General features: G+C 37.3%; 2 protein-coding genes across 4 annotated transcripts in view; both read right to left on the reverse strand.

The window, feature by feature from the left end:
• The window catches only part of SGSM3 (small G protein signaling modulator 3), a 30,969-nt gene extending 25,854 nt beyond the window's left edge, over positions 1-5,115 (reverse strand). Inside the window, exons 1-2 of one of the 3 annotated variants that reach the window (XM_007420012.4) lie at positions 4,971-5,115; positions 257-332 (exon numbers count right to left, since the gene is read on the reverse strand). The gene's annotated coding sequence lies outside the window, so the exon portion shown is untranslated. Of the gene's footprint in view, positions 1-256; positions 333-4,491; positions 4,821-4,849; positions 4,927-4,970 lie in introns of those variants that run through there. The other 2 variants (XM_088141015.1, XM_025175544.2) reach the window with 2 other exon arrangements.
• A 1,631-nt stretch (positions 5,116-6,746) lies between these two features.
• Positions 6,747-26,988, reverse strand: ADSL (adenylosuccinate lyase). The gene is made up of 13 exons (XM_007420010.4): positions 26,694-26,988; positions 19,021-19,224; positions 17,029-17,073; positions 15,500-15,579; positions 14,616-14,787; positions 14,078-14,124; positions 13,388-13,478; positions 12,719-12,788; positions 11,360-11,507; positions 10,676-10,766; positions 9,656-9,745; positions 8,166-8,342; positions 6,747-6,893 (listed from the first exon to the last, which is right to left on the reverse strand). Exons 1-13 carry the CDS (start codon positions 26,853-26,855, stop codon positions 6,807-6,809), a joined length of 1,464 nt encoding a protein of 487 aa, XP_007420072.2. The 5' UTR covers positions 26,856-26,988; the 3' UTR covers positions 6,747-6,806.
• Between the last annotated feature and the right edge of the window lie 421 nt (positions 26,989-27,409).

Raw genomic sequence — 27,409 nt, forward strand, 5'->3', positions numbered from 1 at the left:
TGGCTGAGGGAAAGAAATACATTTTAAATTTAGTCAATCAGCATTCTACTAAATCTGGGTTTCATTCCTTATAGTTAAACATCAAAACAAAATTTGCTGATGATTGAACTATGGTGGTATTTAGTTACTTATAGTTTTCTGGTTAAGGAACAAGTATCACTGTTTCCATAAAAAATAATATAAGGTTCTGTACACACATTCACCTTGGTAGATTTTTGTCTGCGCATTATACTATTAAACATAAATACAAACTTACCACAGGAGACTTTAGAGCTTCAATGTTGGCTGTCCTTTCAAGACAGCAGCAGACATTGTTGGGATGAAGCAAAGCACTAAAAAGCACAAGAAAAATGCACTCTCACAAAAATAAATAGCAACAATTTTGTTGTTATCCAATCTGAAAATTCATTCTAACAGTCCGGGTGGATAAGACAAAACTTTGTCACTGTCTATCGCACTGCTTTCTATCTGGGTTTGTCACCTTCATTTTCAATTTTTCATTCATTTGGTTTGGATTCACACTTCATATCAATTCATCATTTACTTAACCATGGCATGCTGTATTAACCACAACGCCTAGGTTAACAGAATACAGAAAGCCAAAATCAAATATGGCTTAGCACAATGTATAAATCCAATTTTCATTCTTGATTTTATAACTCTGTATACATTCAAATATCAAAATACTGCTTCATACCGATTACGCCAGACAATCTGGCCCTATATCCATTTTTTGGAAATTGTTGGCTCTAGTAGCCTTTGGGGCTTCTAGTCCAAAGCTCCTGAACAGCCTTGTAGTTATATTTTGGTGCTGTCCAAATACTTTTCAGAACAACATTTGAAGGTAACCTTGTGAAATATGGATGGCCACATTTTAACAGATTGCTTAGTCATTAGCCTCTCAATTCCTCTTACATGGTCTCCCCTCCCTACCAAACCCACTGAACATATTCATAAATAGCAGAATATGAAATCCTCAGAACCAGATGTTCAGGTTTTTCCTGCAATTGGTTGCTATGGAACATTCCCTGGCAACTGAACTCAAGACCTGACAGAAAGGAAAGAGATATTTGCCTGAAAACACAGCACTACTAGCAATATGTTGTGCTAGAGGGTAGATCAATCACATCTGGTGACCTAAAAGGTAAGAAGCAGCTAAAATATATTACTATGCAAGGAAGACAGAGAAAATAGCCACAGATCTAGGACCTTAAAACAAATGTCCAACTGATATTAGGATTCATTTCTTAAGTATAGCTGTTCTGCTCAAGGCTATGCTTCCATCCTTAAAACCATGACTTTTTATGAATCAATTAAAATGCTGTGCTGCTTTTTAGAGCTTAAAGTAAATGTTTCAAAACACTTCAATTAAATTCTTGTAAAAAGAAATACCAGACCCAGTCTATTAAAACCCTCATCATTGCTAGATGGTAATGTCAACCCCCCACTATTTACCTGTATGCTATTACATATCTAAACACATTCAGTGAATAAGGGGTCAGGACAACTCATGATTTTCTCAAATAATTAGGCATCATAAATTGTATCACTATTAAAAACATTTTTTTCACTATCTGGATCCAAGAGCAAAGCCAAGGTTAAATCAACTTTATTTAACAAAAACTATATTAGAACCATTCCAGAAAAAATCCAGGCCAAAAAAAAAAAAATCAAGTAATCCAGGTTGTATAATAAATACTCTTCAGCTAAATTACAAGAGATGGTTTAAGACATTATAATAAATATTGCTGCACTTCCAGAATAAAAAGCTATTAAATCCCCAAAACACAAAGAATTAGGAAAGCAGTAAAATAAACACTGCAAGCTGCCAATATAGAATTCTTACATATTGTATAGTAAAGTAATAAAGAATATTGGAAAGGCATTTCAGAAATCATTACAGAAATTAAAGATGTTTTAGAATTTAATTTACAAGTTGTACTATTCAATGATTTAAGACTGTATAAAAATAGAATGATGGTAAGTAATTTATTGCCACAATCAAACTTTCCTTGTGAAAATTTGGAAATATGATAAAAATAGAAGAACAGCATAAAAAAATCATAATGTGTAAAGTAACTTTTATTATTAAACATTAGGGAAGTAATAGAGCCAAAACTTTCTAGTGAACAGCAATAAATGCTATGCAAATTGCAACTTATAAGTACTTGTTGTTTCTTTCTATTTAATGGGCACAGAAATTCTTTTTGGGATGAGATCCTAAGTATAGAACTGCAACTGCAACATCCTGTCAAGATCTTGCTACCAGGGTAGAAAGCAATCCCATACCAACATTTTCCACAATTTTGTTATTTGCTTTTATAGTTTTTCTCCTATTGGTTACAATAGGATGAAAATTATATACAATTCAGTTCCAGAACTGGCATGCATTTCCCTGTGAGAACTTCATTTTTCTACCAATCTGCTCCTGACATGCCCATAGAATGCTATTATTTTCTTTCTAGTAGATTTTGGAACTCAACTGCTTGAGTCATTGGACTGAAGTTTCTGCAGCAACCAGTGATGGACAAATGCAAACACAGATGTATCCACTGAAGATTTGAAGGTTCTTGTACCCCTAGACCATACAACTGCAGCCTTCAACCAAGTTGAATTCTGATGAATGAAGGAAGTGTTAAGGCCATGCCTGATACCTCTATTTAATCCATGTGTAAGGGTAAGGTCAGGAAGAGAACCCCTCTTGAGCAAATATTAACTTGAGGAATTAATGACATTTATGGAAAAATATATATCTCAAAAAGGAAATAAACCATAGGTGACACAAAAGAAAGGCTCAGAAAACTATCTGCTGTCACTTAACTTGGTAAATCAAAATGCTATGTGCAGCTTAAAAGTGATATGTTAATTACAGCCAAAAAAAAAAAAAAGTATTCTATATAATTTGGAGTATACAATGTATAGCCTCCAAAGTTAAGGATCTAATTCCAAGAAACCTCCAAAACTCACTTCCAAATTGTACATTTTAATGTGCAGAAAGGGAAACTATTAAAAACATGATTAGAAAGTAGTTATTACCTAAAAGTTAACTGTATTTTCATTTGTTAGTAAATAAAAGTAATACATACATTGAAAAACTTCTTTATATCATCTTAGAAACATTAGTGGCAGTATTATGCCACACAAATGTTTCCATATTATTCAAAGAGATTTTCTCTGGATGCTTTCCCTAATCTATATTTTTTCATAAAGATTTACACACATAAAAAAATGTCTTTTTATAAATAAAAGTGAAGAGTCATCAACAACTTCAAAGTGAAAAATAGATGGCATTCAAGGAAGTGAGAGCAGAAAATGTAAAAGAGAGGAGAAAACGAAGGAAGGCAGGAGGAATACAGCAAATTACTAAAACTAAAAACAAACAGCATGCAATCAGCACTGAATGTTTTAAACAAGTGAGTCAGAAAATTGCAGTGTAGATATATGAGTCACTAAATGGAACAAAAAGTAAAACTTTTTCCGTGAAATATAAAGATTAATTCCTATTTGATTAAAGAGAAACCAATACTCTTCATAAAATGAAAGTGCCAGTGCTAACATAATCTAGTATTACTTTATCTTTGCTCCTCAGAATATTTTAGGAGAATGAATCTTGGGTGAAATAACAGCTTTGATTTTTTTAAAATTAGGATTAGGATTCCTACTAAGTAGGTGTAGTTCTAGCAAATTCTGAACCTCAAGCTACATTCTTGTTTGTAGAGATACAAGCAAAAAAGGAAATGTGAACAGATGGGAGATAAGAAGGAATAGAGAGAGAGGAATAACCCTGCAGAGAATATTGTATTTGAGAATGGCATCATTACATGAATCATGACTGTCTGCAAAAGAATATGGTTCTATATTATGGGGGAGGGGGGGGGATTTTGCAACTACTACTCCCTTCTCCCTGTCCTCAAAAAGTCTCTCTTACAATAATTTGCTTTCATAGGAACTTTTCTTAGAAAATATCACTGCATAGTCCCTTATGTAATACAAACTTGCATTTTCAAATAGCAGAACAGAAGAAAACAACTGGCAATAATAGAAAGATAAGACACACCACCTATCTAACCCATTTCTATGTTACAATATGTACAAAATTATTAAGTAGCATATTGAGATATCAGAAAACATTCAGAAGTGATAAGTAGGTACTGTTACTAAGAGTTGATCTGACTGAATTCTGGTTGTTGGAGAAAAATGTAAGTAATTAACACTGGATAACATCCCCAACATTTCATTTGTTACAAACCGCAAATGGTTAGCTTTCCTTGCCACACCCTGTGTGCCACCTCTCTTTCTCTCCCTATGGCTTAGCTTGGCATCCAGAACCAGAATGAGTAATGAAGAACTCAAAAACTTGCTTACAACTTTGATACTTTATTGGATGTGCCGTAGGACATTACCAGATACAAGAATCTTATGAGTAAAAGACTTAGCGGTATCTAAATTTTGTTTAGAGTACATATCTATAAGGTGGGTGAAAACAACTACCAGTTTTTCCTACGACAGTCTGTCATCTAGAGCAGGTGCTTCCTGTGTTAGATTTGCTTCAGGGCACAGCATCTCTCCCTGTAGCAGTGTCCCGACCCTTGCAAAGCGCTGCTTCCTTCCAGTCACCCTGCAAGCAGATCTTAACGCTGATGGAGAGAGGGACGGATGTAACTCCTGGACCAGCCCGACGGATTTCCCAACCCATATTTGCTTCGCATAACCTGTCCACCGTAGATTACCCTTCAGGCAGTCTTTCCAACGATCTGCTCGGGCCAATTCTTTGGTTTACTCTTCCACTTCTCCTCCTCAGTCTGTCACAAGGACGGAGATCTGGCCCTCAGTTCTGATACCCACCAACCTGCTCCGTAGGTCTGTCTCCATGGGCGCCGCTTCCCTGTTCTACCTCCGAGCCATGCTCGCTGCCGCTGCCTCACTAAAGAACACCGTACACACCCTCCCCGCTCCCAGCAGACCCTTACCTCCGGACGTCCGGGCGGAGTTCGCAGCCCACCCTCCGTCAGTCTCGTCAGCATTACCTAAACCATAACGCATGCGCGGAATCAGAGGTTGGAGGAAGGAGCAGACAGCACAGGGCATGATGGGAAGTGTAGGTAGGCGCTAAGAACTTCGCCTTAGGAGGGCACTTCAAGATTACTCTTGACGTCATTTTTTCTTTGCTGTCGGAGGTTAATGTGGTCACTGCCCATCAGAATCTTGCCCAACCCGGTGCCTCAAATACGATTTCCATTCCTATAAGTGGTCGTGTTTGTTGGGAATTATGGGAGATCACTTCTAACACTTCTCAAGGGTACCACCTTTAGGGAGGAGAGGGGCTGCAGAGAATTGTGCTTTATTAGGGCTACCAAGTCCGGACAATGCATTCCAGATCTGGCAGTGCTTAAGACAACCTGGCATAAATAGTCCACCGTTAATACTTCACAACAGCCTGCAAAGAACCTCAGATATCCCTGCATTGTATAATTGGGAAATAAATGGCAGTTGACTTCAGTATACATACGCAGTGCTTCTTGTGATCCCCCACAAGATCTTAAATGGAAAAAAATTAATTCGGTTCCACTTTCAACTTCATTATCTCTATGCTTCTTAAGCCCCTGAACACCATACAAAGATCAAGTCCTAGCTAACATGTTTTCCCAGCAATTGTTATTTGTAGATCTCTAGAACCTGGAGCAGGCTTCTCCTCCAGGTAAGAATCATTTGATACACAGACATACTCATCAAGCTACACCCTTTTTGGGTAAGAAACATGCAGAGCACAGAAAAAGTAGGAAATAGCAAGTCAAATAAATAAATAAGCATGAGTTAAGAAAAAGATAACACAGCTAAAACTAGCCTGTACCAACACCACTCACTATACTTTTCCATTGCCTTTCTGTCCTTGCAATCCATCTTTGCTTCCATCACATCCATTTACCACTTCATTGCCTTTTATGCTTTAAACCTCTTTTTTAGGATCTCTAACCATAACTTTTTGGCTCTTCCTCTTCCTTCATTCGTTTTTCCTTCATATATTTGCTTTGCATTTGATCTTCATTCATTCTCCCTATATCGCCAACCTCCTTCAGTGTACCATTTAGCGTCCTTCACATTCAGTGTTGTTCAGAATACATGAGATCACAGCTCTGTCCAGAGATTCTTATCTAAAATTTAAAAAAGGGTGAAGTATATTTTCAGAAATTCAGGCTCATTTCAGAAAATGGAAGTGTGTATTTGCACACAGAGAAGTATAAGGCAGCTGAGGGGGAATTGCAAAGTTCAAGGCTACCATATTTTTCCCACTGTTCTGGAGATGTGTTGAAAAAAAGGAGGGTTCTGCTACAGGAGATGCAAAAATTTCCTGAAGTTTGCTACTCAACCATCAGTCTTCTAGACAAGTCAGAAGCTTCTGCACCAGCAAGTAGGAGGAACTGAAGAGATGAATCTATGCTTTTCCAAAGACCAAAAATTATAACTTTCTGTTTTCTCACTGGAACTGTCTTATTCAGTCACTCCCATTTTGTGGCTGACAGGCTGAATAGATTATGTATCAAGAAACAGTTGACAGGCTTCTTACTTTGGCTGATAATTGCAAATGCAAACATAGTTGTATTGTTTTGGCCTGACCAGTTTGTAAACATTTGAAAGTTTATAATTACAGTGTGAGCATCAATTCATCTTCATATGTCTCCAGAAGTCTGCAACCTAATGATTTTCAGTTATACAGGAGAATCATCAAAGAATTCATGCTAAACTCATTTAAACGTTTAAAAGTATTTTATTATTCATTCTACACAGGCCCTCCATGAAACACTAATTCAAAGAGACAGCTCTATTTTCACACCCAGGTTGCTTTGATAAGGGGTCAGTGCTGGTTGGACTTCTTCATTCAGGAATCTTGCCACCTGTAATGAAGAAACAACAATCTGGAATGAGTTCCAATGAATTATAATCTATTACCATTTGCTGTGTTTTTATTATCCTATGAAAAGTATCTGGAAGTGAGCACCCTGACATATGACTTAGTTGTATTGTCGAAGGCTTTCATGGCCGGAATACGATGGTTGGTGTGGGTCTTCCGGGCTGTGTGGCCATGTTCTGGAAGTTTTGTTTCCTACAAAGGAAACAAAACTTCCAGAACACGGCCACACAGCCCGGAAGACCCACACCAGCCATATGACTTAGTTACTTTGTCCTTGAACTCCTATGATATGTTCTACATGAGCATGTTTTGAAGAATCCTGAAGTTCAGCTGGTCCAGAATTTTTCAGTTACACCACAACTAGGGTTAGTTATATGAGCAGGTTACTGCTTTGATACAGCAGTTTCACTGGCTGCTGGCCTATTTACAGGTACAATTCAAACTGCTGGTTAAAACTCATAAACTTCTACAGGACTAAACCTCTACAGGACTTAGAACCATGCTATTTGAAAGATACAAAGGTATTGGATTTAAGATCTTTATGAGAGGTCCTTCTCTTGAACTTTGGATATCATTGGAAGCATATTTGATGAAACACAAGTTGCAGCTTCTCTGTAGGTGCTTCAAAACTTGGAAAATTAACTTCTATTGTTTTTCTACAATTAGGCAAAGACATTTTTATTCAGACAACTATGATAAACTCCTTTGGCTGTTGATCTGGGTTTTAACTGGTTGGATAGTGTGTTTTCATTTACTGGTAAATTCTAATTATATTTTAATTGTTTTTTAAGGTAACAGTTTTTCATTTTAATTATTTTATTTCTATTCTTAGTCCCTTAACTGCTATTTTTGTGGAAAATTGGGAAATGATTTCAATATATAAAATCATATAAACAAACTGCCAAGAATTTTGCTCATTGTTATTAAATAATACTTCATATACAAAGAATGGACAGTTTTTGGTCTATCAATCTGCATTAACAGTATAATAAGGTGGGATAAGTAATTTAGAATAAAATGTCCAGAATACATTAGGGTAAAATGAAATACCAATGGATGACCCAAGAACTTAAGAGAATGGAGAGGAAGGAGGAGGTCTGGCTAAAGGAACAATAGATTAGCATATCAATTTTTGTAAGATGAGGTCTGAACTGAGACATAACAGCCATCGATTAAGAAAAAAATTAGCTTTCTTTAGGAAAGCTAAAGTCAAGAGCACCTAATAAGGACATTAGCTTTTTCTGCTTTTTCTTACCTGTTGTGAAGCACGGCCAGTGAATGATGTGGGCTCCAAGAGAGTTTCCAGTTGCCTATGGATAGGGCTAAAATAAGGATCAGCACGAATTCGTGCAATGAGGTCATTATCACCTCCTTCTTGCTTCACAACTGCAGCTGCCTGCTGGGAGAGAACCCTTATCTTCTCATGACACTCCTAAAAAGGTAAAAAGTGAACAACATGTTACTCCTAAGCTAGGAAAATGCTACATCTCATCATGAATTATTAATACAGAGTTTAGGAACCTCATCCAAAGGCTCGTAGATAAACCATATGGCAAACAGGATTCGAACAGTATGAGAAAAATATTGCAAAATTCTCTCTTCAGTGACATCCCAATTGGTCATCAGATTTAATGTTTTCTTTTTAGATTACAATCTGTAGTGAGACAGTAAAGAACTTCCATTTTCTAAAACTCTCCATTATTTTATAGAATAATTTAAGTTAAAAAAACAGTCATGAAGATAAAGTAGCAGAGAGCAATGTCAGTCCAGACTTTTCTAATTTGATCAGTTTTTCAAAATCTATGATTTAAACAGAAAATGTTGCTAGTATTCAAGTTTCCTCACAGATCCAGAGAAAATGGTTCTGCGGTATGTATGAAATGTTTTGCTTTACCTAGCCAGAAAAATTCGTAAGTGGGAATATTCATTCACATTAGTGTAATATTAAAGTGATACAATGCTGAAGAACATAAATCCACAGGTGACAGAATTTGCTTCTAAAACCACAGATGTTTAAGCAACATTTTTGAACGCTGCATTTTAATACAATTTGGAAAGGTACCCTTGTTTATTATTCTAAATATTAACTTATGACAGCCATAATGTAACGCTTTAACTCACTGATAGTTTTATAAATATAAATATGTTAAAACTACAGTATAATAAATGTCTACTGCCTTCCCTGAACACTTAGTTAATAGGAATATTTAATGGAAAAAAATATAAAATCTACAGCTGGGCAGTACTTTGACTCAGCCCAAAACATATACTGTATGCAAGGTTTTCAGTTTTCCAGAACTCTTCATTAGGCAAAATATTACAAAAAACAGGATAGGGAAGAAACACAGTAACTCTACAGTTCAAAGTTTATCCCAAAATGGAGGTTGTAAATCAGAATTGGGTATCCTGGTACCAGATTACAACCTATCTTTAGGGATTAAAAAATGAGCTTATTTCACTGCCAAAGTCTGAAAAAACAAGGAACATTAGGATAATTTATCTCTTGCTATGTGCAATACACACAGATGCTTTGGACTGGCAGAGAAGAGAAATGAAGAAAGAGTGTGGTAATTTATATTAAGAAGGCTGAAGAATAATTTTGATAGGCATACTGGTATAAAATCAATTGAACCAAATACAGTAATTCAAGAACTGAGTTCTATAAACTTTTTATAACTCCTCTGTTTCTTGTGTGTGGAGTCCCTTTAGGAGCTGATGAATAAGCATATGCAATTAACTACTTACCTGGCGATTTCCCCCAGCTTTCACCATAGCCATGATAATATTTTCTGTGGACATGAAAGGCAACTCTTGTTCTATATGCCTTGCAATTACCTAAAATTATGATATAAATATTTATATACTGGATTGTTAATGTAGTCTGTTATTCTTAATTATTTATTTATTCAGCAGATGGAACATAGCCCCTTGGTAAAGCACATTCTTTTTTTTATGCAGAAGACCTCAGCTGGCTAGATAGGAAACTTAAGAATCCTGGATAACTGGTTATATTTCTAGATGACATGTTCTTCGATACAAGCTTAGAAAACTAACCACAGAATAGATACAGATATTTTCACTGAAGCAGAAAATCAAAGCGGGATGTTTTCAATGCAGCAAGCCAGTTTCCCCTCCATTTGAAATGTACATGACAAATACACTAATTAATAAATCAGATACTGCTTCAGTTCTTATTCTTGTCCCAAAGAGATACACTTTCATACTTCAGCTAGGCTCTATGACCTTTTAAATTACCTGAAATCATATACATGTATTTATTATTTTACACATTTAAGTAAAAAAAACCAATTAATTTAGTAAGTGTGATTGTTGAGATGATTTGGTGATGGATCCTATCTGGAATCTGTTTAGTACTGATCATGGACTTACTTAGTACCTCACAATATAATTGCTGCAACCCTACTTAAGGTAGAATAACAACAGAATTGAGTAGGATTATTTTTAAACGTCTCAAGAAATCCAATATTGTAAATGGGATGATGATTTACAAGTTTATTTTCAGGAAATTATTTCCATGTCAGTTCCTCCTCTGGAGCATACTGATCCAGGGGTGATCCAGTGGTCAGTCCTCCAAAACAAAGTGGCTTGAGGTGCTCTTGATGGAACAGGCCTGTTTTGTAGTTGGACCACAACCAAATGCCACAAATTGCTTCTGGCATGGAGGATTAAGTTCTGCACATACCTAAATCTCATTGATTTAGTGGGAAGGTGAGTATTCACCCTCCCTTTGCTTTTACTTCTTACCTTAGGGTATATTACAAGACCTTCAGAGATATTTTGCAGGGTACTAAGTATTATATCAGCAGTAAGGAAAGCCTCCGCTAAACATACACGCCTGTAGAAAAAACAGTACAAGAATAAGAAAAAAGTGCAGCAGTTTTAACAGCTCAATGCTTGTTGATCTGATTGTTATTCATACGTTTCTCAGTGGTGCAGAGATTTAAAGAATATTTTACCAGTGTTAGTCTTTCAGAATCAGGTGCTTTAATAGTGATTCAATGCATTTTTATTTTAAATGATGGGATTTTACTATCAAATGTCTTTAAAAAAATTCTTGATAGATCCTTGTCAAATATCCCTAAATCAGGGAATCACTGGAATCAGAAATTTTAAGATCAGTAATTTTTCCACATTAGCTAAAACATCAAAGTTGCTTCTGAATAACTTTGAAACTCTAAATATCATCTTGTCCACCTCCCTGCATATTGATTACTACAGTACACCAGTAAGTAGTCTGTGCTGTAGAAAAATGAGTCTACTTGGAAGGATGTTTCACTGAAACTAGAAGTTTACTTTCAGGTCTGGATGGTATAGAGCATGTTACAGTCAACGAGTTTTTTCTTGTGGTTAATTTCCTCCAATAACCTTCAAATACCAAATACATTGAGAGCATCTCCACATCATGTACAGTAAGTACTAAGAATATACCTGTTTGCACTGTCATCCAATGTGCGTTCAAACCATTGCACAGAGGCTGTCTGAAGGGGATCCAGGACAAGAATCATAAGATGGCGAGCAAGACTGCAACAACGTTCTGAACGCATGGGATTCCGTTTATAAGCCATGGCACTTGAACCTTTAAAACAGTTATCATGAGTTATCATGAGACAGAAGAATAGTGAAAGTGAAGACACACTGGAAAACAAAAAAAAAAATACAGTACTAATATGATGCATGTTTCTATAGAGCATCAAAAGAGTACTTCAAAGGACAATATATCAACTGGTTTTCCCCAAACTACAATTCTTCAGCTCTCAGACAATGTCTAAGAGTGATAACTTATTCCAGGACAGGGAACCACACTCTTGCATGGGAAAGATGCTGCAGGCCAGAACAAGTAAGCTGTTTTTCTTTGTCTTTTTCTTTTCTGTCTTCATTCATTTCATTCTCTCTTCCATTCACTTTCTTTTTTACACACATGCACAAACCCCATAGAGCAGTGTTTCTCAAACTTGGGAAACTATGCTGGCTGGGGAATTCTGGGAGTTGAAGTCCACACATCTTAAAATTCCCAAGGTTGAAAAACACTGCCATAGAGTATCTCCCCAAGTAAATGCGATATAAACAGGAAACAATGGAAGTTTCTGATTACTAAGTCACAGATTAGGTGGCAGTTGTCTGACCTGGAACACTATCATTACGCTGAAAGCAAGTATATAAAATATTGGATTAGTTCAGCCAAACCACTGTATTTTGTGCTACGAAAAAGCTTCAGGGAATCTCATTTTTCTTTTATCTTGCACAAAGTGATTTCATCCTCTACCCCTGCTCCTTTTTTTTTTTTTGCTTTAGGCAAGCCTCAATTGATTGAAATCTATCCTAGCTTGCAATGAAAATACAAAACATAGTTTGCTTCAACTCAGAAAAGAATGTAGGGAATCACTGTGTTCAAAGGATAGAAGGAACACGCAAGCGCAAGGCTCTTTAAGGGAGCATTTTTATGGCTTCAGAACTATAAATCAATAAATATCATATTTTCAGGGGAGTTGTAATTTTCCCTTCAGCAACTTGCCAGTAAAGCAGTAACTTTAGAAATGTATTAAATGGTAATGTAAATTCCATTAAGTTCCAGTAGAAATTATATCTGTATTCTCCTCTGCAATATTTTTTACATAAAAATTATAGAATCTAAATTGTCAGGAAATCATTTCTAATACTTCTTAACATAATACTTTATTTTTAACTTTTGATTATGTTAAATAAAAATGTTAGAGACAGACTTTAGAAAGTGCTGAACAAGTTAAGTAGAATAAGTAGAGTTAAATCCTATTTCTACTCACTACTTACCAATCTGTTCTTTCTCAAAAGGTTCCTCTATTTCTTTGAGGTTGGCCAGAAGGCGAATATCAGTACATATCTAGAGAATAATAATTAATATCAATTCACATATAAGTGAAGTACCTAACAGAATTAGCACAGTATTATTAATCTTGGAAGTGGTGCCACTTCCACTGATTGACATGTGTATTTTTAGAAACAAGAGTTGAACGAATGAATCTTAAACACTAGCAGATTTATTTATTTATTGGATTTATAAGATTGAAACCACTTAAAGCTCAGAGGCTGTCCTTTATCATCTTCATCATCATCTTGGGGTGCCATGACAAATGTAAAGATGACACAGTGATATCTGCAATGTGGGTAGTGCTACAATGATTGGCCCAATTTTGGGGAGGCTGGGGAGGGTCCACTAAAATTGGTGCAAGCATCTCCAAGGCTCAGTGAACTTTTCTGGAGTCTTGTAAACAAGCAAACAAAATCACGCTACCAAAGTTTAGCATTTTGCTGCCAAATTCTGAGAGCACAATAATGGAGCTACTTAGTCTGTAATTTGTTCCAATGTCTTTCACTGATGCTGCTGCAAGTTATAATTCAGCAAGATCTACACAGCCACCCATTTGCTATCCAGAGACCTTCCCTCTGCAGCAATACTTGTACATGTAAACTAGTTCTTACCTTGTGTACAGTTGCCCCAAGACTTGCTAGAACAGAGAGAACTTCAATATCTACTTTGCGACTGTATGTTTGTCCTGTGATGATATAAGCCCTGAAATCAAATATAAAGTATTATGAAGTTCAAAGAGACCTATGCCCATGGAGGAATGAACATGCAAAAATATATGAATATCATACCAGGTCCATTGGTTATTTGATATTTATTTTATATTAGCCTTGAATAAGCATGAAACCATATGGAAAAATTGTATGGTTATGAAATTCAAATTTGCATGCAGTAAGGCAGCAGCTAAAAATAAAATTAAAATGCTTCCAACAAGATGAGAAGTGCAAAGCTGAGAAGGAATACTAGGACTAAGCTGTGAGCAACAGTTATTATAAATATACTTCGAAACAAGGCCTAAGATTAGTAGGAATATTAGCTGTACAAAACGATAATGTTGCAGAGCTGCTCATTTTTAAAATAGCAAAGGGCCATGGCTAAGTAACAGAATATACATGGAAAGTCCCAGATTCAGCTCTAGTATCTCCAAAAAGGAAAAGATCCTTTTTGAAACTCCAGAAAGCCTCCATCAATCAGTGCAGGCAATATACTGCTCTGTTTCTATTTAAGAAAGCCTCCTATATTCCTAAGAAGGTACACTTAAGCGCATCCTTAGTATTAAAGGGAGAGGTTTTTTAAAAATATACCGCTTAAATCCCGCCATTGCAGTCACAAGTCTGTCCAGCTCCTCCACCTTAGGGGAAAAAACAGACAGGAACCTCAGAATGCAGTGACTGAAAAGGAAATCATGAGTGTGCTACACAGTCAGGTTCTCTTTTAACACCATTGTAAACTCAGCATGTCTTATGGATCAAGATACTATCTTGCTGGGCAACTCCTTTACCACCTGCTCTTCTGGTTAACATAATATTTCCAGGCTTGTGAAAAGTTATCCTAGCATAATGCTCTGGATGTGACATTTTGCTCCTTTCCTAATGGCCAGAATGAACCTGCAGTACATTCTGATCTTTTTAATGCTAATCTTAATAGTATTCATTTTGCTATTTCTGATGCTGTATTTCAATGAACATTCCAAGCCACTTACAAGCATGGAAAAAAATAATCTCCCATGCTTGTAAGTGGCTTGGAATGTTCATTGAGAAAGACAACCTATAATTCTTAACAAATAAATACTTAAATAGAACACATTTAAGTGAAAGACCAATACATCTTGAGGTCACTTACTTTACTGTGATCCCCTTCAAAGAGCTGCAAGAAGCTGGCCTGGGTGCCAGTTGTGCCTTTCACTCCACGAAATCTTAATTCATCTTGTGCTCGTTCAAGATTATGAAGGTCTGTGCAGAGATCCTGAATCCATAAGCAACAACGCTTACCTACAGTGGTTAGCTGGGCAGGCCTAAGAGCATCACAGAGATCATTATTTAAGGACAAGTCCGTGAAGGTTAATCTTATTACAAAATGACTATATTTGTTTCTCTAAGAGCAGTTCTGTCTTAGCTACTTTCAGAATCTGGTAAAAACAGAGCACAACTCTTAACTCAATAATATCTGTCTCTTAAATTAAATAAGAACCTGTAGATTTGAAGGCTTGGAGGGGGGGGAGGTGTTTGATACTGTATGTTTTAATGATGGCTTCTTAGATAGTAGCATATTTTTAATGCTACTGATTTAAACATGTTTGTAAAAAAAAATCACAGGGCAGAATTATAGAATATGTGCACCAAAAAACTATAAGAAACATGGCAATTAGTAACAGATTATTGAACTAGCATTTAGTGAAGGAAATAAAAGTACAGCTGATTGTATAGTATCCAGATGAATATGTTCTTGTTACAAATATTTTAACAGTACTGAACATGATTTCTAGCATTCTGCAAACAGCTAAAACCTTTGAGTTGAGAGCCCCCAAGTTAGCATATTTTTGCCAAGATGAAAGTGAACCTTGGCGCTTGGAGAGCAATAATTAGGGTATGACTTTATGAACGCATACACTCTTTAGTGTCTTTAATCATGCACAGTAGAAGCTGAAAGCTACTGATGAATAAAAGAGATGAAACAGAAAAGGTAGCAGCCATATTACTAAATAATGAAATCTAGTGATTACTTACTGGTAGTGAGTGAATCCCAAGGTGGGCAAGTTGGCATACTTTTCAGCAAAATCTGCCAGACGGCTGATTATTCTGGCAAGCTATAATGAAGGTGAAAAAGAATAACATACGTGAAAATAAGGGAAACCATATCATCATCATCATCTTCTTCTTCTTCTTCTTCTTCTTCTTCTTCTTCTTCTTCTTCTTCTTCTTCTTCTTCTACTTCTTCTTCTTCTTCTTCTTCTCCTTCTCCTCCTCCTCCTCCTCCTCCTCCTCCTCCTCCTCCTCCTCCTCATTATTCTCATTTAAGGACCTCAAGGCAGCCTACATGGTTCATCCTCACTATGTATATGGACAATGAGGAAAACCCATTTAAATCATTTTCCACAACAATTTTTCCCAACCTGAAGCCTTCCACACTAGCTGCACATTAAAAGAATAGTCTACTATTGTCATGTTCAACAGAGTTCTTGCTTGGAGGAAGAAGAGATGTTAGAGCATGAGAATGAGGCTGTTTTGATCAAGAGCTCAGGTCAGAAAATGGAGGCTGAAGCAGAACTAGTCCTTGCAATTACTTTGTATTCTGCAGCCCCATTTTCTGACTCATAACCTCTGAGCCCTAAAGAGCACTGCCACTGCTGACTGGAGGACTGAATGTTAGAGGATTACCAGGTGCAACTCAGACTTCCTGAGAGAAAAAGCATCCTACAGAATCAAAATTATAATGAACACCTGCTGACCCTGGAAGGGGATGGCTACTAGAACCTTTATCAGAAGGTGAAATGGTTGCTGGAGACATTGATTTAAATTTGCCTTGTACCTCACTGTTTGGAATTTCAACTGTAATTTGTTTTCCTGGAAATCTCAACCTCTGCATGGATCAAACACTCTTATAATATGATCTCTCTTGCATCTGGTACAATATCATGGTTTTGGACACACAGACTGGTTTGAATAACTCTTTAGCTCTAGTATGTTTATGGGACTAATTTACTGGCTCGCAACCTCAACTATTTATCTTTTCTCTTTCTCCCTGCACTTCCATGAAGCAGAACACAAATCTGCAGGGCGCTCAGTTGGGGACAGCCGCTGCACAGGTAACTGTCAAATACATTAAACTCAGGAGGAAGAAGGTATAATAAATAAAGAAGAACATAATATATTTTAACCCAATCCATTCTTAGAATCATTAATACTTTTTCCAAAGTCAAATTTGTTCCATATAAAACTACAAAGAAGTACTAGTGTAAATGTAGGATATTATTTCAGCTGTTTTATAGACCAAACTATAACCAATACTGAGCAGTCTTCACAAGTCTGAGAAGTCAGAAATAAAGGCCCAAGCCAGAAAGAAGAGTTCTATTCCCCATATGTACTCCATAGAAAATCAAGGAATGATCTAATGCCCTGGGTCTGCTATTTTCTCCTGAATGTCTTGCCAACCTCTCAGAATCTATTTTCATTTCTATTTTTGTCAGTAGAATTAACTTCAACAAACAGTCATTTGTAAATCAATAGCACCTGCTTTATGAAACAATACATGTTACCTTGGGAAGAAGCAGGTTGAACCCATCCCGAAGTACTATCAAATCCTAAGAGAAAGAAGAATTTTAAAAAGGTCAGGTATAACTTTGTTCAGTAAACATGTGTTTGCTGAAATTTGCTTTTCAGTGTGGGTTGTGGCTTTCGTGGGGACCAAAGATAAACTTTAAAAAATCCTTCAAAGGATTTTAGTCTGCACACATTTTCTTTTATCACTTGCCAACTCACATTTGTTCCTGTGCCACTATGGAAGGGAAAGCTATTAAAAAACAACAGATTTGCCATTCTTTGTGCACTAGAAGTTCTTGATAGAATATTTCAGTGGGCTTTTAATCTCTACACTTGCTTTAAGCACCTTGTTTTTTAAGATTCCCTCTGTAACTTCTCTATTGCAGCACCTTCCCTCTGGAATGATATTCTCCCCAGAGATCCAGATGACTCCCATTCTGATTACATTCAGGAAACTATTAAAGATCAGGTTATTCTCCCAGGCTTTGGGACAGAGTGAAGGTTGAGTCCCTGTTAGATGGACTTTGGTTTTATACTGTTTCTGGGGCTGTTCATTATTCTTTACTGTTTTGTATGGTTTTTTGTTTATTGTTTTTACTTTTAACTGTAAGCTGCCCAGAGTCATTGGGAGTCAGGTGGCCTATAAACTGTATACAGTATATAAATTTTGTACAAGAGACTCAGAATTGTACATTCTCCAGAATAATTTTAAACACTGAAATTGTTAAGATGGCCAAAATAGCAGTAGACTTTTTAGAGTATAAGAAACAACATAACACAGCAGGACCATTTACTTAACTAATTAAATGCTATCCTATTTAGAAGTTCAGAGCAGGAAGCAACTGTATAATTACCATAACAACAATAAACATCTTTACAAAATCTAAAATTTCAATGAATTAAGTGCTCAGATAAATACTGTCTGGTGTGAGTAAGATTGCAGTACAAGCACCTAACAAACTGGCAAAGGGACTGAAGCTAAGTTAGAATTAATGGGTTTTTTTTTCAATCAGATGGGTGATAAATTGTACTAAAAGAGAAAAAGGAAACTGCAGAGAAACCTAATCACTTCATTGCTGAGGAAGTAGGACAGATGCCTATATCCAAGCTGGATTCTTCAGGAGTAGGAACGGATGAACTGAGACAAATAAAGGCAAAAATGTTGACAAACTAGCAAAAAATAAATACTCAGGGCTAAGTAATATCTACCTGAAGATATGTGAAATCTTCTAACAAAAATAAGCAATTTATCTTTAGTCAGCATTTGCTCCTAATGGCTGGAAAATAGTCAGCATAACTCAAGTAGTGGTAAATGGCAGAGAGTACAGAGAAAGCAATCAAGCGTCTTAAAAATGAGCCTTGCTGAAAAGGAGCCAGCATAGTTTCTGCAAACAAATCTTATTTCAGGGTATAAACAAGTGTGCAGACAGAGGCAATCTAAAATACACTGGACTTTCAAAAAGCTTTTGCCTAAATCCCTCATCAAAGGCTCCTAAGCAAACTTAGCAACCAGGAGGAAAAAAACAGATGCTGGACTAGTAACTGGTTTAAGAACAGAACAGAGAATAGGAATAAGTGGCTGATTTTTCTCATTGGAGAAATGTGCGACAGAATCTTACAAGTCTGAATGTGCTCCCCCCCCCCTTTATCTTTGTGGGAACTAGGGAGGGGCTTGTCTGAGACATTTACTCATGTTACATTCCTGCCCCAGACTCAGGCCCCTTTTATCTGACCTTTGACTTGGTAGTGGCTCTTCTTCCTGTCCTTCAAAGACATTCCCTCTGCCCTCTGCACTGTTCAACTATCTCAACAGACTGGAACAGACTCCTCCCAAAATAGACAGTTCAAGGTAGATGTAATAAGTATACTTTTTAAAGTATGTATGTGTAAATAAATAAATGTGTGTGTTTTAAGCAAGACACAGGACAAGAGCAGCCATATAGATTGATTAAATAAAGAAATAAATTTATTTGAGGGTGTTATTTTACCGTATTATCTCCCACATAGCAAGAAGTTGCTCCAAGGTGAATGATTCCTGCAGCTTTTGGACAACAATGGGCAAATGTATGTACATGAGCCATTACGTCATGACGCAATCGTTTCTCTTCCTCTGCTGCCATTTTGAAGTCTATGTTGTCCAGATTTGCTTCCATTTCTTTTATTTGCTCATCTGTGATGGGTAGGCCCAATGACTAAGGAAAAAAAGGAAGCTTCTTAAGTTAAAAGGTGCATGATCCTCAATTTAAGGCAACCAACAGAGCATAAAAAGTTACTCTGGAATTTTCTTCCTCTGGTAGAAAAGACCCTTGCAACTTTCAAAGTTAGCTAAGAAACCATCACTTAACTATCAAATTTCCAAGGAACAGGTGACAGCCCTCCCACTTTACAATCTGAGTATTACTTCTACTTGTACAACTTAATTTAAATCTAATACCTAATAATCAGACATGGAACATACATACCAAAATCAATATGACTTGTTACCATAAATATGTCCCAGTGTTTCTTTTTTTATAGTAATTTTATTAAAGATTACAATTACAACAGTAAAAACTAATACAAACTAAAAAAATAAAACAAAAAGAAAAAATAGAAGGCACAGAAAAGAATAAAAAAGAGAAAAAAGAGAAAAAGAGAAAAGAGAAAAATAAGACTATAGTAAAGAAAAAGAAATATATAATGAAGTGACTTCCCCCTTCATCACAAATATAAAGAATTTTAGTAACTTAGCACCTTCTCTAAAAACACAACAAATTATCTCTTCTTCCCATATCCCACCTCTTATCTATAAACAAATCCATAAAGCCATGTCATTTCAGTCCTGATGTCAGTAAAAGTCCATTAAGGGTTACCAGAGATGACAACATATCTATTTTAACCTTGATCAAATAAGCCAATTTTATATTCCTTCCTTTTAATTCTAACAATCTTGATCTTTAGTCCCATGAAATAATGTCTTAGAACTTGATTTCATTTTTTCTTTGTCCTTTTTCACAAAATTCCTCAAATCTTTAACAAGCCTCTTTTGTAAATCCAATATAGGAAAAATATCCAGGTCACTCTCTTGGTTTGTTATTTGTATATCCCTTTTAATTATTAAGACATCATGTGATTTCTTTTGTATGCCCATGTAACATCCTTTTCCATATCATAGTTGTAGCCTGTCATGTTTAACCTTGATCAAATCAGTCTTGATCTTGTCAGGTAAAACTTGTTCCTCTTCCATAACATCTTTTAAACACAGTCTATCTATAGAGGCAGACACTATTAAAATTAACTTCTGGGTTAATTGTTCAAAAATATCCTTCAATATGTCCAATATTAAAATATTTTGCTTCATTCTGTAATTGTAAGTTGAGTCTGAATGTTCTTCTCCTTTAATTATAACCTTTAGTTCCCTCTAGTTTTTAAAATCTTATCTTATGGTTTTTTTTAAAGCATTCAAAACAAAAGCATTTTCCCATGGGAAGGATGCTTTATAATTAATTCCAAAATCTTATTTCAAATTTATCTGGACCCTTAGTCCATTTGTAACTTTCTAAAATCAATTTAATCCTTTTGCTGTTTATTCCCCCCCCCAACAAATTTTTTAAGTTCTTAAACTTGTAGTTAAAATTTATTTCGCTAAGGATTGAAGGAAACTCACCCAGTGCTGTAAAACCTGTCAATCTAAAGGCTCCTAATAGCTAAAAAGCAGTTAACAAGCAATTTCCAAAAGTGATTAGAAAAGGAAGCATGCAAACTTAGTGTCCTTTCAAAGGCACCAACCACAGTTTGAGCAAGTTGGCTATTCCCTCATCACACAGAGCTCTAAACCTGCTGGAGCAGCTGTCCAGAGCACTTATGGGCAATCTCAAGTCTTCTCTCATCCAGAGAGGAATTAGCAAAGAACTGGTCTAGTCACCAGCTCTTCATTCCATTGCAGTTGTCGGCTCCACTTTTCACGGAGCCATCTTCAGTCCGCCATTTCTTCCCCAGGAGTCCATAAATATGTCCCAGTGTTTCAAAGAGTCTGCTTTAAGTCTAATTAAATAAGAATTCGGTCCAATATTTCCTCAATATATATAGGCAGCAATAAAAAAAACCATTTTTTTTTACTTTAGAAATTACTGAAGAAATGCTTCAGAAGTTGGGAACTCAAAAAAGATAGTGAAGAAAAGCATTGTTTCAAACTAGAATTGTAAACCATTTACATGAAAATATAATACACTGTTCTACAGCACAAAGAAGTTTTCCAGTGTTCTTAAGAGAGGCACTGAATTATACTTCTTGTTATGGTATTTAATAATAGAGCATAAAATGTAATGTAGCTAACCAAATTCTTTATCCTCCAACAGAGCAATTTGGTATCCTTTTGGAATTTCTCAAATGAAGGTCTACATATACAAGTAGTCCTCAGTTAATGACTGTAACTGGGACCATGAACTCTGTTGCTAAGTGGTCATAAAGTGAAAAGTCACATGACCGCATCAACTTAAAATGGGAGTTCCAGTTGCAGTCGTTAAGCGAATCACATACAGTCGTTAAGCACAACAACACATGACCGTGACTTGACTTCTTGCCGGTTTCCCCATTGACTTTGTCAGAAGCTAGCAGTGAAGGTCGCAAATGGCGATCATGTGACCACAGGACGCTGCAACCATCATAAATGCATGCCAGTTGCCAAGTGCCCTAGTCACAATCACATGACTGTGGGGATGCTGTGATGGCCACAACTTCAAGGACCAGCTGTAAATCTCCTTGTTCAGCGCCGTTGTAACTTCAAACAGTCATTGTTGGCTGCTAAGCGAGGACTATCTATATATAATCTCTCTCCCTACTTGGCTATTACACCAATTTTTTTATCCTAATTACCCTTCATCACCAAGAGTTATGACTAATTAGTGCTACCATTCTGATTTGATGCATCCAAATATGTCTTTATATAAATTGGAATGTTGCTCATATGTAAAAGTAAACAAGATATCCCTTGATGTCTTGATAACAAGGTATCATTTATTTTCTTCTATACTTAATTCGCCATAATTCATTGTGGCTTGCTGTTGACATCTTGCCTTCTGCTGTCCTGGAAGGAAAGACTCCCTTGTAATGGTTGATTATGCCCTTGCAGATCAAATTTATTTTATTTATTAAATTTATTATGGTTGCCCACTCCAGAAGACTCTGAGCAGCCTACAATATCCAAATATACAATTAAAACAGCAAAAAACATAAAACAAAATATGACTGCCTGGACTGAAAAGTAGCCATAACAGAGAAAAAACATGACAGGGGTTCTACAGACACACTAATCCCAGGCCTGGGAACAGAGCCAGGTCTTAAGGGCCTTCTGGAACCCCAGGGGAAAGGGTGCCATACATATCTCGGGGGGGAATGCTTTCCAGAGGGCAGGGCAGTGACAGAGAAGGCACTCTTCCTGGGTCCCATAAGATGACAATGTATCCACAATGCAGTTTAATCTTTAAGTCATGTTTTATTATACTGCCTCTTTTACAGAGTAGAAGTATGTATATTTAACCTTTTTATTGGACTTTCTAGGGTGCACAGATTGTTTTTATATTCAACTACTGATGACTGATCAATATGATTCTACATCCTTAGGAGTGGCCAAATTCTGTTATTCAAGGTCAGAAGTCAATTTCTGATCCAGCAAAATAAGTACTTTGTTCCTGGATAAGAATTTTAGTTTAGTTTGGTTTAGTTTTCTTTCTGTCTGGTTTTTATACTGTGTTTCAACTGTAGGGTACATTTTTCCTGTCCGCAAACTTTCTCCCATGACAACTGAAGGGGGCAACTTTTACTAACAATCTGGCACAGCCTTGATGGAATGGACAGGTGCACATGGTGCTTCCTCTCAGTTTGAATCTGAAGATCAAGATCAGAGTTGTGACTTCTTGGGAATGCAGATAGTTAAAAATAACAGACTCCTGTTTCATATTAGGGCACTATATACACACACACACACACACACACACACATATATATATATATATATATATAAGAATAGAATTTGCTTTCTTAACACTTGGTTTGATGCTTGTAACTTGATCAAACAATAGATAGACTACTCTATAATAAATACTGTATAAGATTAAGATGTGTTGGATACCTCTGCCTAACTGCATCTGTCTTTCTGTCCTGGAACTAATTTTTTCTCTCCAAAGCTTCTTTCTGTCCTTTAAGTTTCTGTCCTTTAAGTTTCAACTTCCTATTTCTCCCCACAGACTTCCTCCAGCTATCCGTCCCTAACAAAATTATGGATTAAAAGAGACTTCAATAAATGTTTGTTTAGCCCCTTAATTTGACTTGCCTGGCTCCTCTATCGCAATTTTCAACATCTTACTACCACACAAATTACATGCTGCAGAAAATTATCATCCACAAATACTCTACTCCAAAGTAGGCAACATAAAACTGGACTGAAATAGGCTCTCTAAAGCCTTCTGGCTTAGGGTGTGGAAGAAATAAAAGAATTCCTAAATTCCACTGCATTCAAAGTATGCTAAACAGAAACTGCCAGAGTCTGGGATAGTCTTCCCCAACCTGGTGCCCACTGAATGTCTTGTTTTACAACTCACTTGTTGCCTGGGAAATATAAGCACTGTAATACAATATGCAAAAACTGTATTATGGAAGGCTAGAATAGGATGAGCAGCATTAGTCTGGCTGGATGAACCTTCATTTGCTTTGTTAAACTGTACAGTCCTTTCCCTAAAACTGCTGGCATACTTCTTTGTTTGGTAGGATCTCTTACACTGCCACCATTATATTCTTATTGCAACTGTTAGGACATTTCACGGGTGAGATCTAGCAGGAAGAAAACAACAGAGCAATCTGAAAGTTTAATGCATCCACAGATCACCCTAAAGATGGGAGGGGGAATCTAGGTTGCAAGGGGTGCCATGACTTCCCCAAACCTGCCCATCTAAAACAAATGCTCAAACAAGTTAAAGGAAATTTCAGGCAAAGGAGCTTATCTTAATAGTGGCTCAACAGATTTAACGTTTGGATCAGAAGATAAAGTCAACTTTGTTTACTCCTGTCTTACAAAATTTGTTTCTGAAATGAAATATTAAAACAATACTATAACTTGAAAGAAGAATCTAGTCCTTTTGAGCTGAAGAAAAAAACAGGGCACATAATGTGTGACACACAGAAAAGAAACAAACTAATCTTATAAAAGGTTGTGAAACAAACTCGTTCAAACTTTTGCTACTATCCTCTTGGCAAAAAATGAACTGTTTTGAAATACATTTGCTACATACCACTGTCTAAAATGACACTGTAAAGGTTAATCAGAACAGAGGCTGGGAAAATAGGAACTGCTGGAGATGATTCAACTCACAAACTGCAAGCTTCAGTATTATCAAGATATCTCACAGCTACATGTGAAATCTGTTTGCTTAAATCTGTTTCTATGTATTCAGAAAGTGTAGCTACGTCAAAACTGTTCTCCAGCTACAGTAATGATGGCAATCCAAATTTTTGAGACTTGTTTAGAGGTTTCAGAAAGAAGGGTAGAAAAAATGTTTCTTTGCTTAAGCACAACATACCACCCATGTCTAACTGAAGTTTTAAACGTTACTAGAGTGAAGATGAGGAAGAATGAGAACCAACATAACAAAGCTAGTTAATCTTTCCTAACTATAAGCCTTTGAGTTGCTCCAAGCCTTCTCTATTCAAGAACGTTTTGGGCTACACAAGGAACTTTGCTTAAACAATGTGCTCTTGCTAGAGATATCTTCCCTTATTCCAATAAAAGTTGTTTTATACAGATAATCCTTGTTTAATGACTACTCGTTCAGCAACCATTCAAACTTATGACGGCACTGAACGAGTGGTAGTTACAATTGGTGCTTGGAGTTCTGGCTGTCGCGGTGTCCCTGTAGTCATGTAATGGCAAGCTGGGTGCTTACCAGCTGGCTCATGATTATGTTGCAGTGTCCCATGGTCACATGATCACAATTTGCAACCTTCCCTGCCAGCTTCCCACAAGAAAAGTCAATGGGGAAGCCAGCAGGAAGTCAGAAGTTGGGGTACATGAGATCCTCACTTAACAACCTGTGCGGTCCTCGCTTAATGATGACAACTGTGACTGCCAGAATTGCCATCACTAAGCGATGTAGTCATGTAACATCCTGCTTTTACGGTCGTGTTGCTTAGCGATGGCAAATCTGGTCCCAACTGCAATTGTTAACTGAGGACTGCCTGTAGTCAAATTGATTCAGAACTTTTTAAACTCAGCAACATTTAGCCATCATCAGCCATCATTTATACCTATCTCCACCTTTGTATGAGAGAGCTGTCAATAGCTACATTTTTCACAACATATTAACCATGGCTAACTGAGCTGTGTTTAATTGAATTGACCCAACTACCTACGTCCTTACAGCACCCTAAGCCACAATCACATTTTACTTTCAATATGTTGTGCATAACTAGTCTTAACAGAAACAAATACAGATTGCAGCCACAGGCTTTTTAAAAGTATTAAATACATGCTATAGGTAAAGCTATGACAAGGACAACCATGAGTGTGACTGAAATTCAGTACATATGGAATTCAGTACCAAAAGGTAAAAAAAAGAAAGAAACATAACATACCATTTAAGAAGAAAGAGACAGATAGGAAGAAAAGCAATCATGTGCAGCAAAGAATTATGCTTTCTTCAAGAATAAAAGGAAATGAAAGCAGAGTTGTAACTGTTTCACTAATGGGGATGCCCCAGCAAGGGCTCAGTTCTTGACAGAACACTAGATTGGGACCCTTACAAAAGATTATCTTATTTCCTTCAGGGTACAAGCACATATGTGGTCACTGGAACTGTTAAATTTATAGTTAGGGCTGTCCATCTGAGAACATGTTTTATAGGACACGTTTTATTTATTTATTAAATTGCTATAGCCGCCCATCTCAACAAATGATTCTGGGCGGCTATAGAAATATAGGGGTTGCATGTAAAGGTGATGAATTCACCTAAACACATACTGTTTTGTATTTTAGTACTCATTTTATGTCTCTGTATTCTACTTTATTGTACACTCTTTTATCTTACCTTACTTTATTTCATCTTATTTTACTGTACTGTACCTTATCTTACCTCATTTAATTGTACAGTATCCTGACACCCATTGTTTTGATACGGTCAAGTGACTAATCAAAAAAGTTATACATATATGGGGAGGGGGGAGAACGAAATTAATGAGACAGTGTAAAAAAATTATGGAGCACCTTGTGCCTAACGTAAGGCTTCTTTTTCCAAAACCTGATGCCCTCCAAGCCAACTTCCACAGTCCCCAGCAAAATGTGTTGACCTCAAGTTTCGTGGCCTCGACCCTCTGGTAGAGGATTCCAGCCCGAAGCCCAATTTCAGGCCTAGAAGTTAACCGGACTGTAAAAAATGCGATTACAGCATAAGCTTCCGAGGGCTTCAACTGGCAAATACGCATGAATGGAGTCAAAGGGGGCGGGAGAAGCAACGCTGGCCGGCGCAGCGACGCCCGCCTGAACTCTGCGCTGCCCGCCACCGAAGCGAGCGGCTGCCTATTCCTCCTGGGCTGGCTGCAACGCTCCGGGCGGCCGCTCGGTGGCAGCAAAGCGACGCTGAGACCTGTAAGTCGCCCGTCCAGATCACCCTGCGCTGACACCCGGGCCACGCACCTTCTCCGCCTGGGCTAAATAAAGCCAGAGCCTCCGCCAGGTGCTGAACTTCTTCCTCTCGCTGAAGTTATAGGCCATGTCGGGGCTGGCATAGCGCGAGACGAGAGGGGAGCGGTAGCGGCCGAAGGCGTCTTCCTCGCTGGCGGGGCTCGGAGAAGCCATGCGGGCGGGCTGCAGCGGAAAAGACTCCTCAGCCGCAAACTTAGCGGAAAGGCCGAGGGCCGGTGAAGGGTCGGAATAAGAACAGCAGGCAAGTCCGGCCTCCTTTTGGCCCGGCCTCTCGCCTTCCCCGCGCCTTCCTCACGGCGAGAGGTTGGCCCAGAGCGAGCGACCGCCGCAGCGACCTCTACTGCTTGGGCGCCGCCGCGAACGCGCAAGGCGTTGCTCCTCCCGCACGACGTGCGAGGAATTCAATAAGGCGGTGTTTTTCAAACTTGGCAACTTTAAGATGTGCGGAGTTCAACTCCCAGAATTCCCCAGCCAGCATTCTGGGAGTTGAAGTCCACACATCTGAAAGTTGACAAGTTTGAAAAACACCGAAATAAGGGAATATTCAGAATCTGCTGAATTTCTGTCCTGTTTGCTTTCCCTCCCCAAGTCTGAATGAAAGGCAAGTGAAGAGAGAGATGCTTCTCCTTTTCCTCAAATGTCAATTCTCAGTCAAGGCAGACAATAGAACTGCAGCTTTGGGGAATACATTTTTATTTGAGGGTGGG

The sequence above is a fragment of the Python bivittatus genome, unplaced genomic scaffold (genome assembly GCF_059951505.1).
Source record: "Python bivittatus isolate LINGU-HERP-01145 unplaced genomic scaffold, Pbiv_v1 ctg000330_np1212, whole genome shotgun sequence".
In the NCBI taxonomy this organism is placed as follows: domain Eukaryota; kingdom Metazoa; phylum Chordata; class Lepidosauria; order Squamata; family Pythonidae; genus Python; species Python bivittatus.

Excerpts from the sequence above, each read along its gene's own strand:
- ADSL (XM_007420010.4), bottom strand. The coding sequence starts at position 26,855 with ATGGCTTCTCCGAGCCCCGCCAGCGAGGAAGACGCCTTCGGCCGCTAC. Across the intron at positions 14,125-14,615 it reads TTGAAGGGGATCACAGTAAA|GTGGAGGAGCTGGACAGACT; the intron begins GTAAGTGACCTC and ends TTTTCCCCTAAG. Across the intron at positions 13,479-14,077 it reads GCAATGGCGGGATTTAAGCG|GGCTTATATCATCACAGGAC; the intron begins GTATATTTTTAA and ends ATTTGATTTCAG.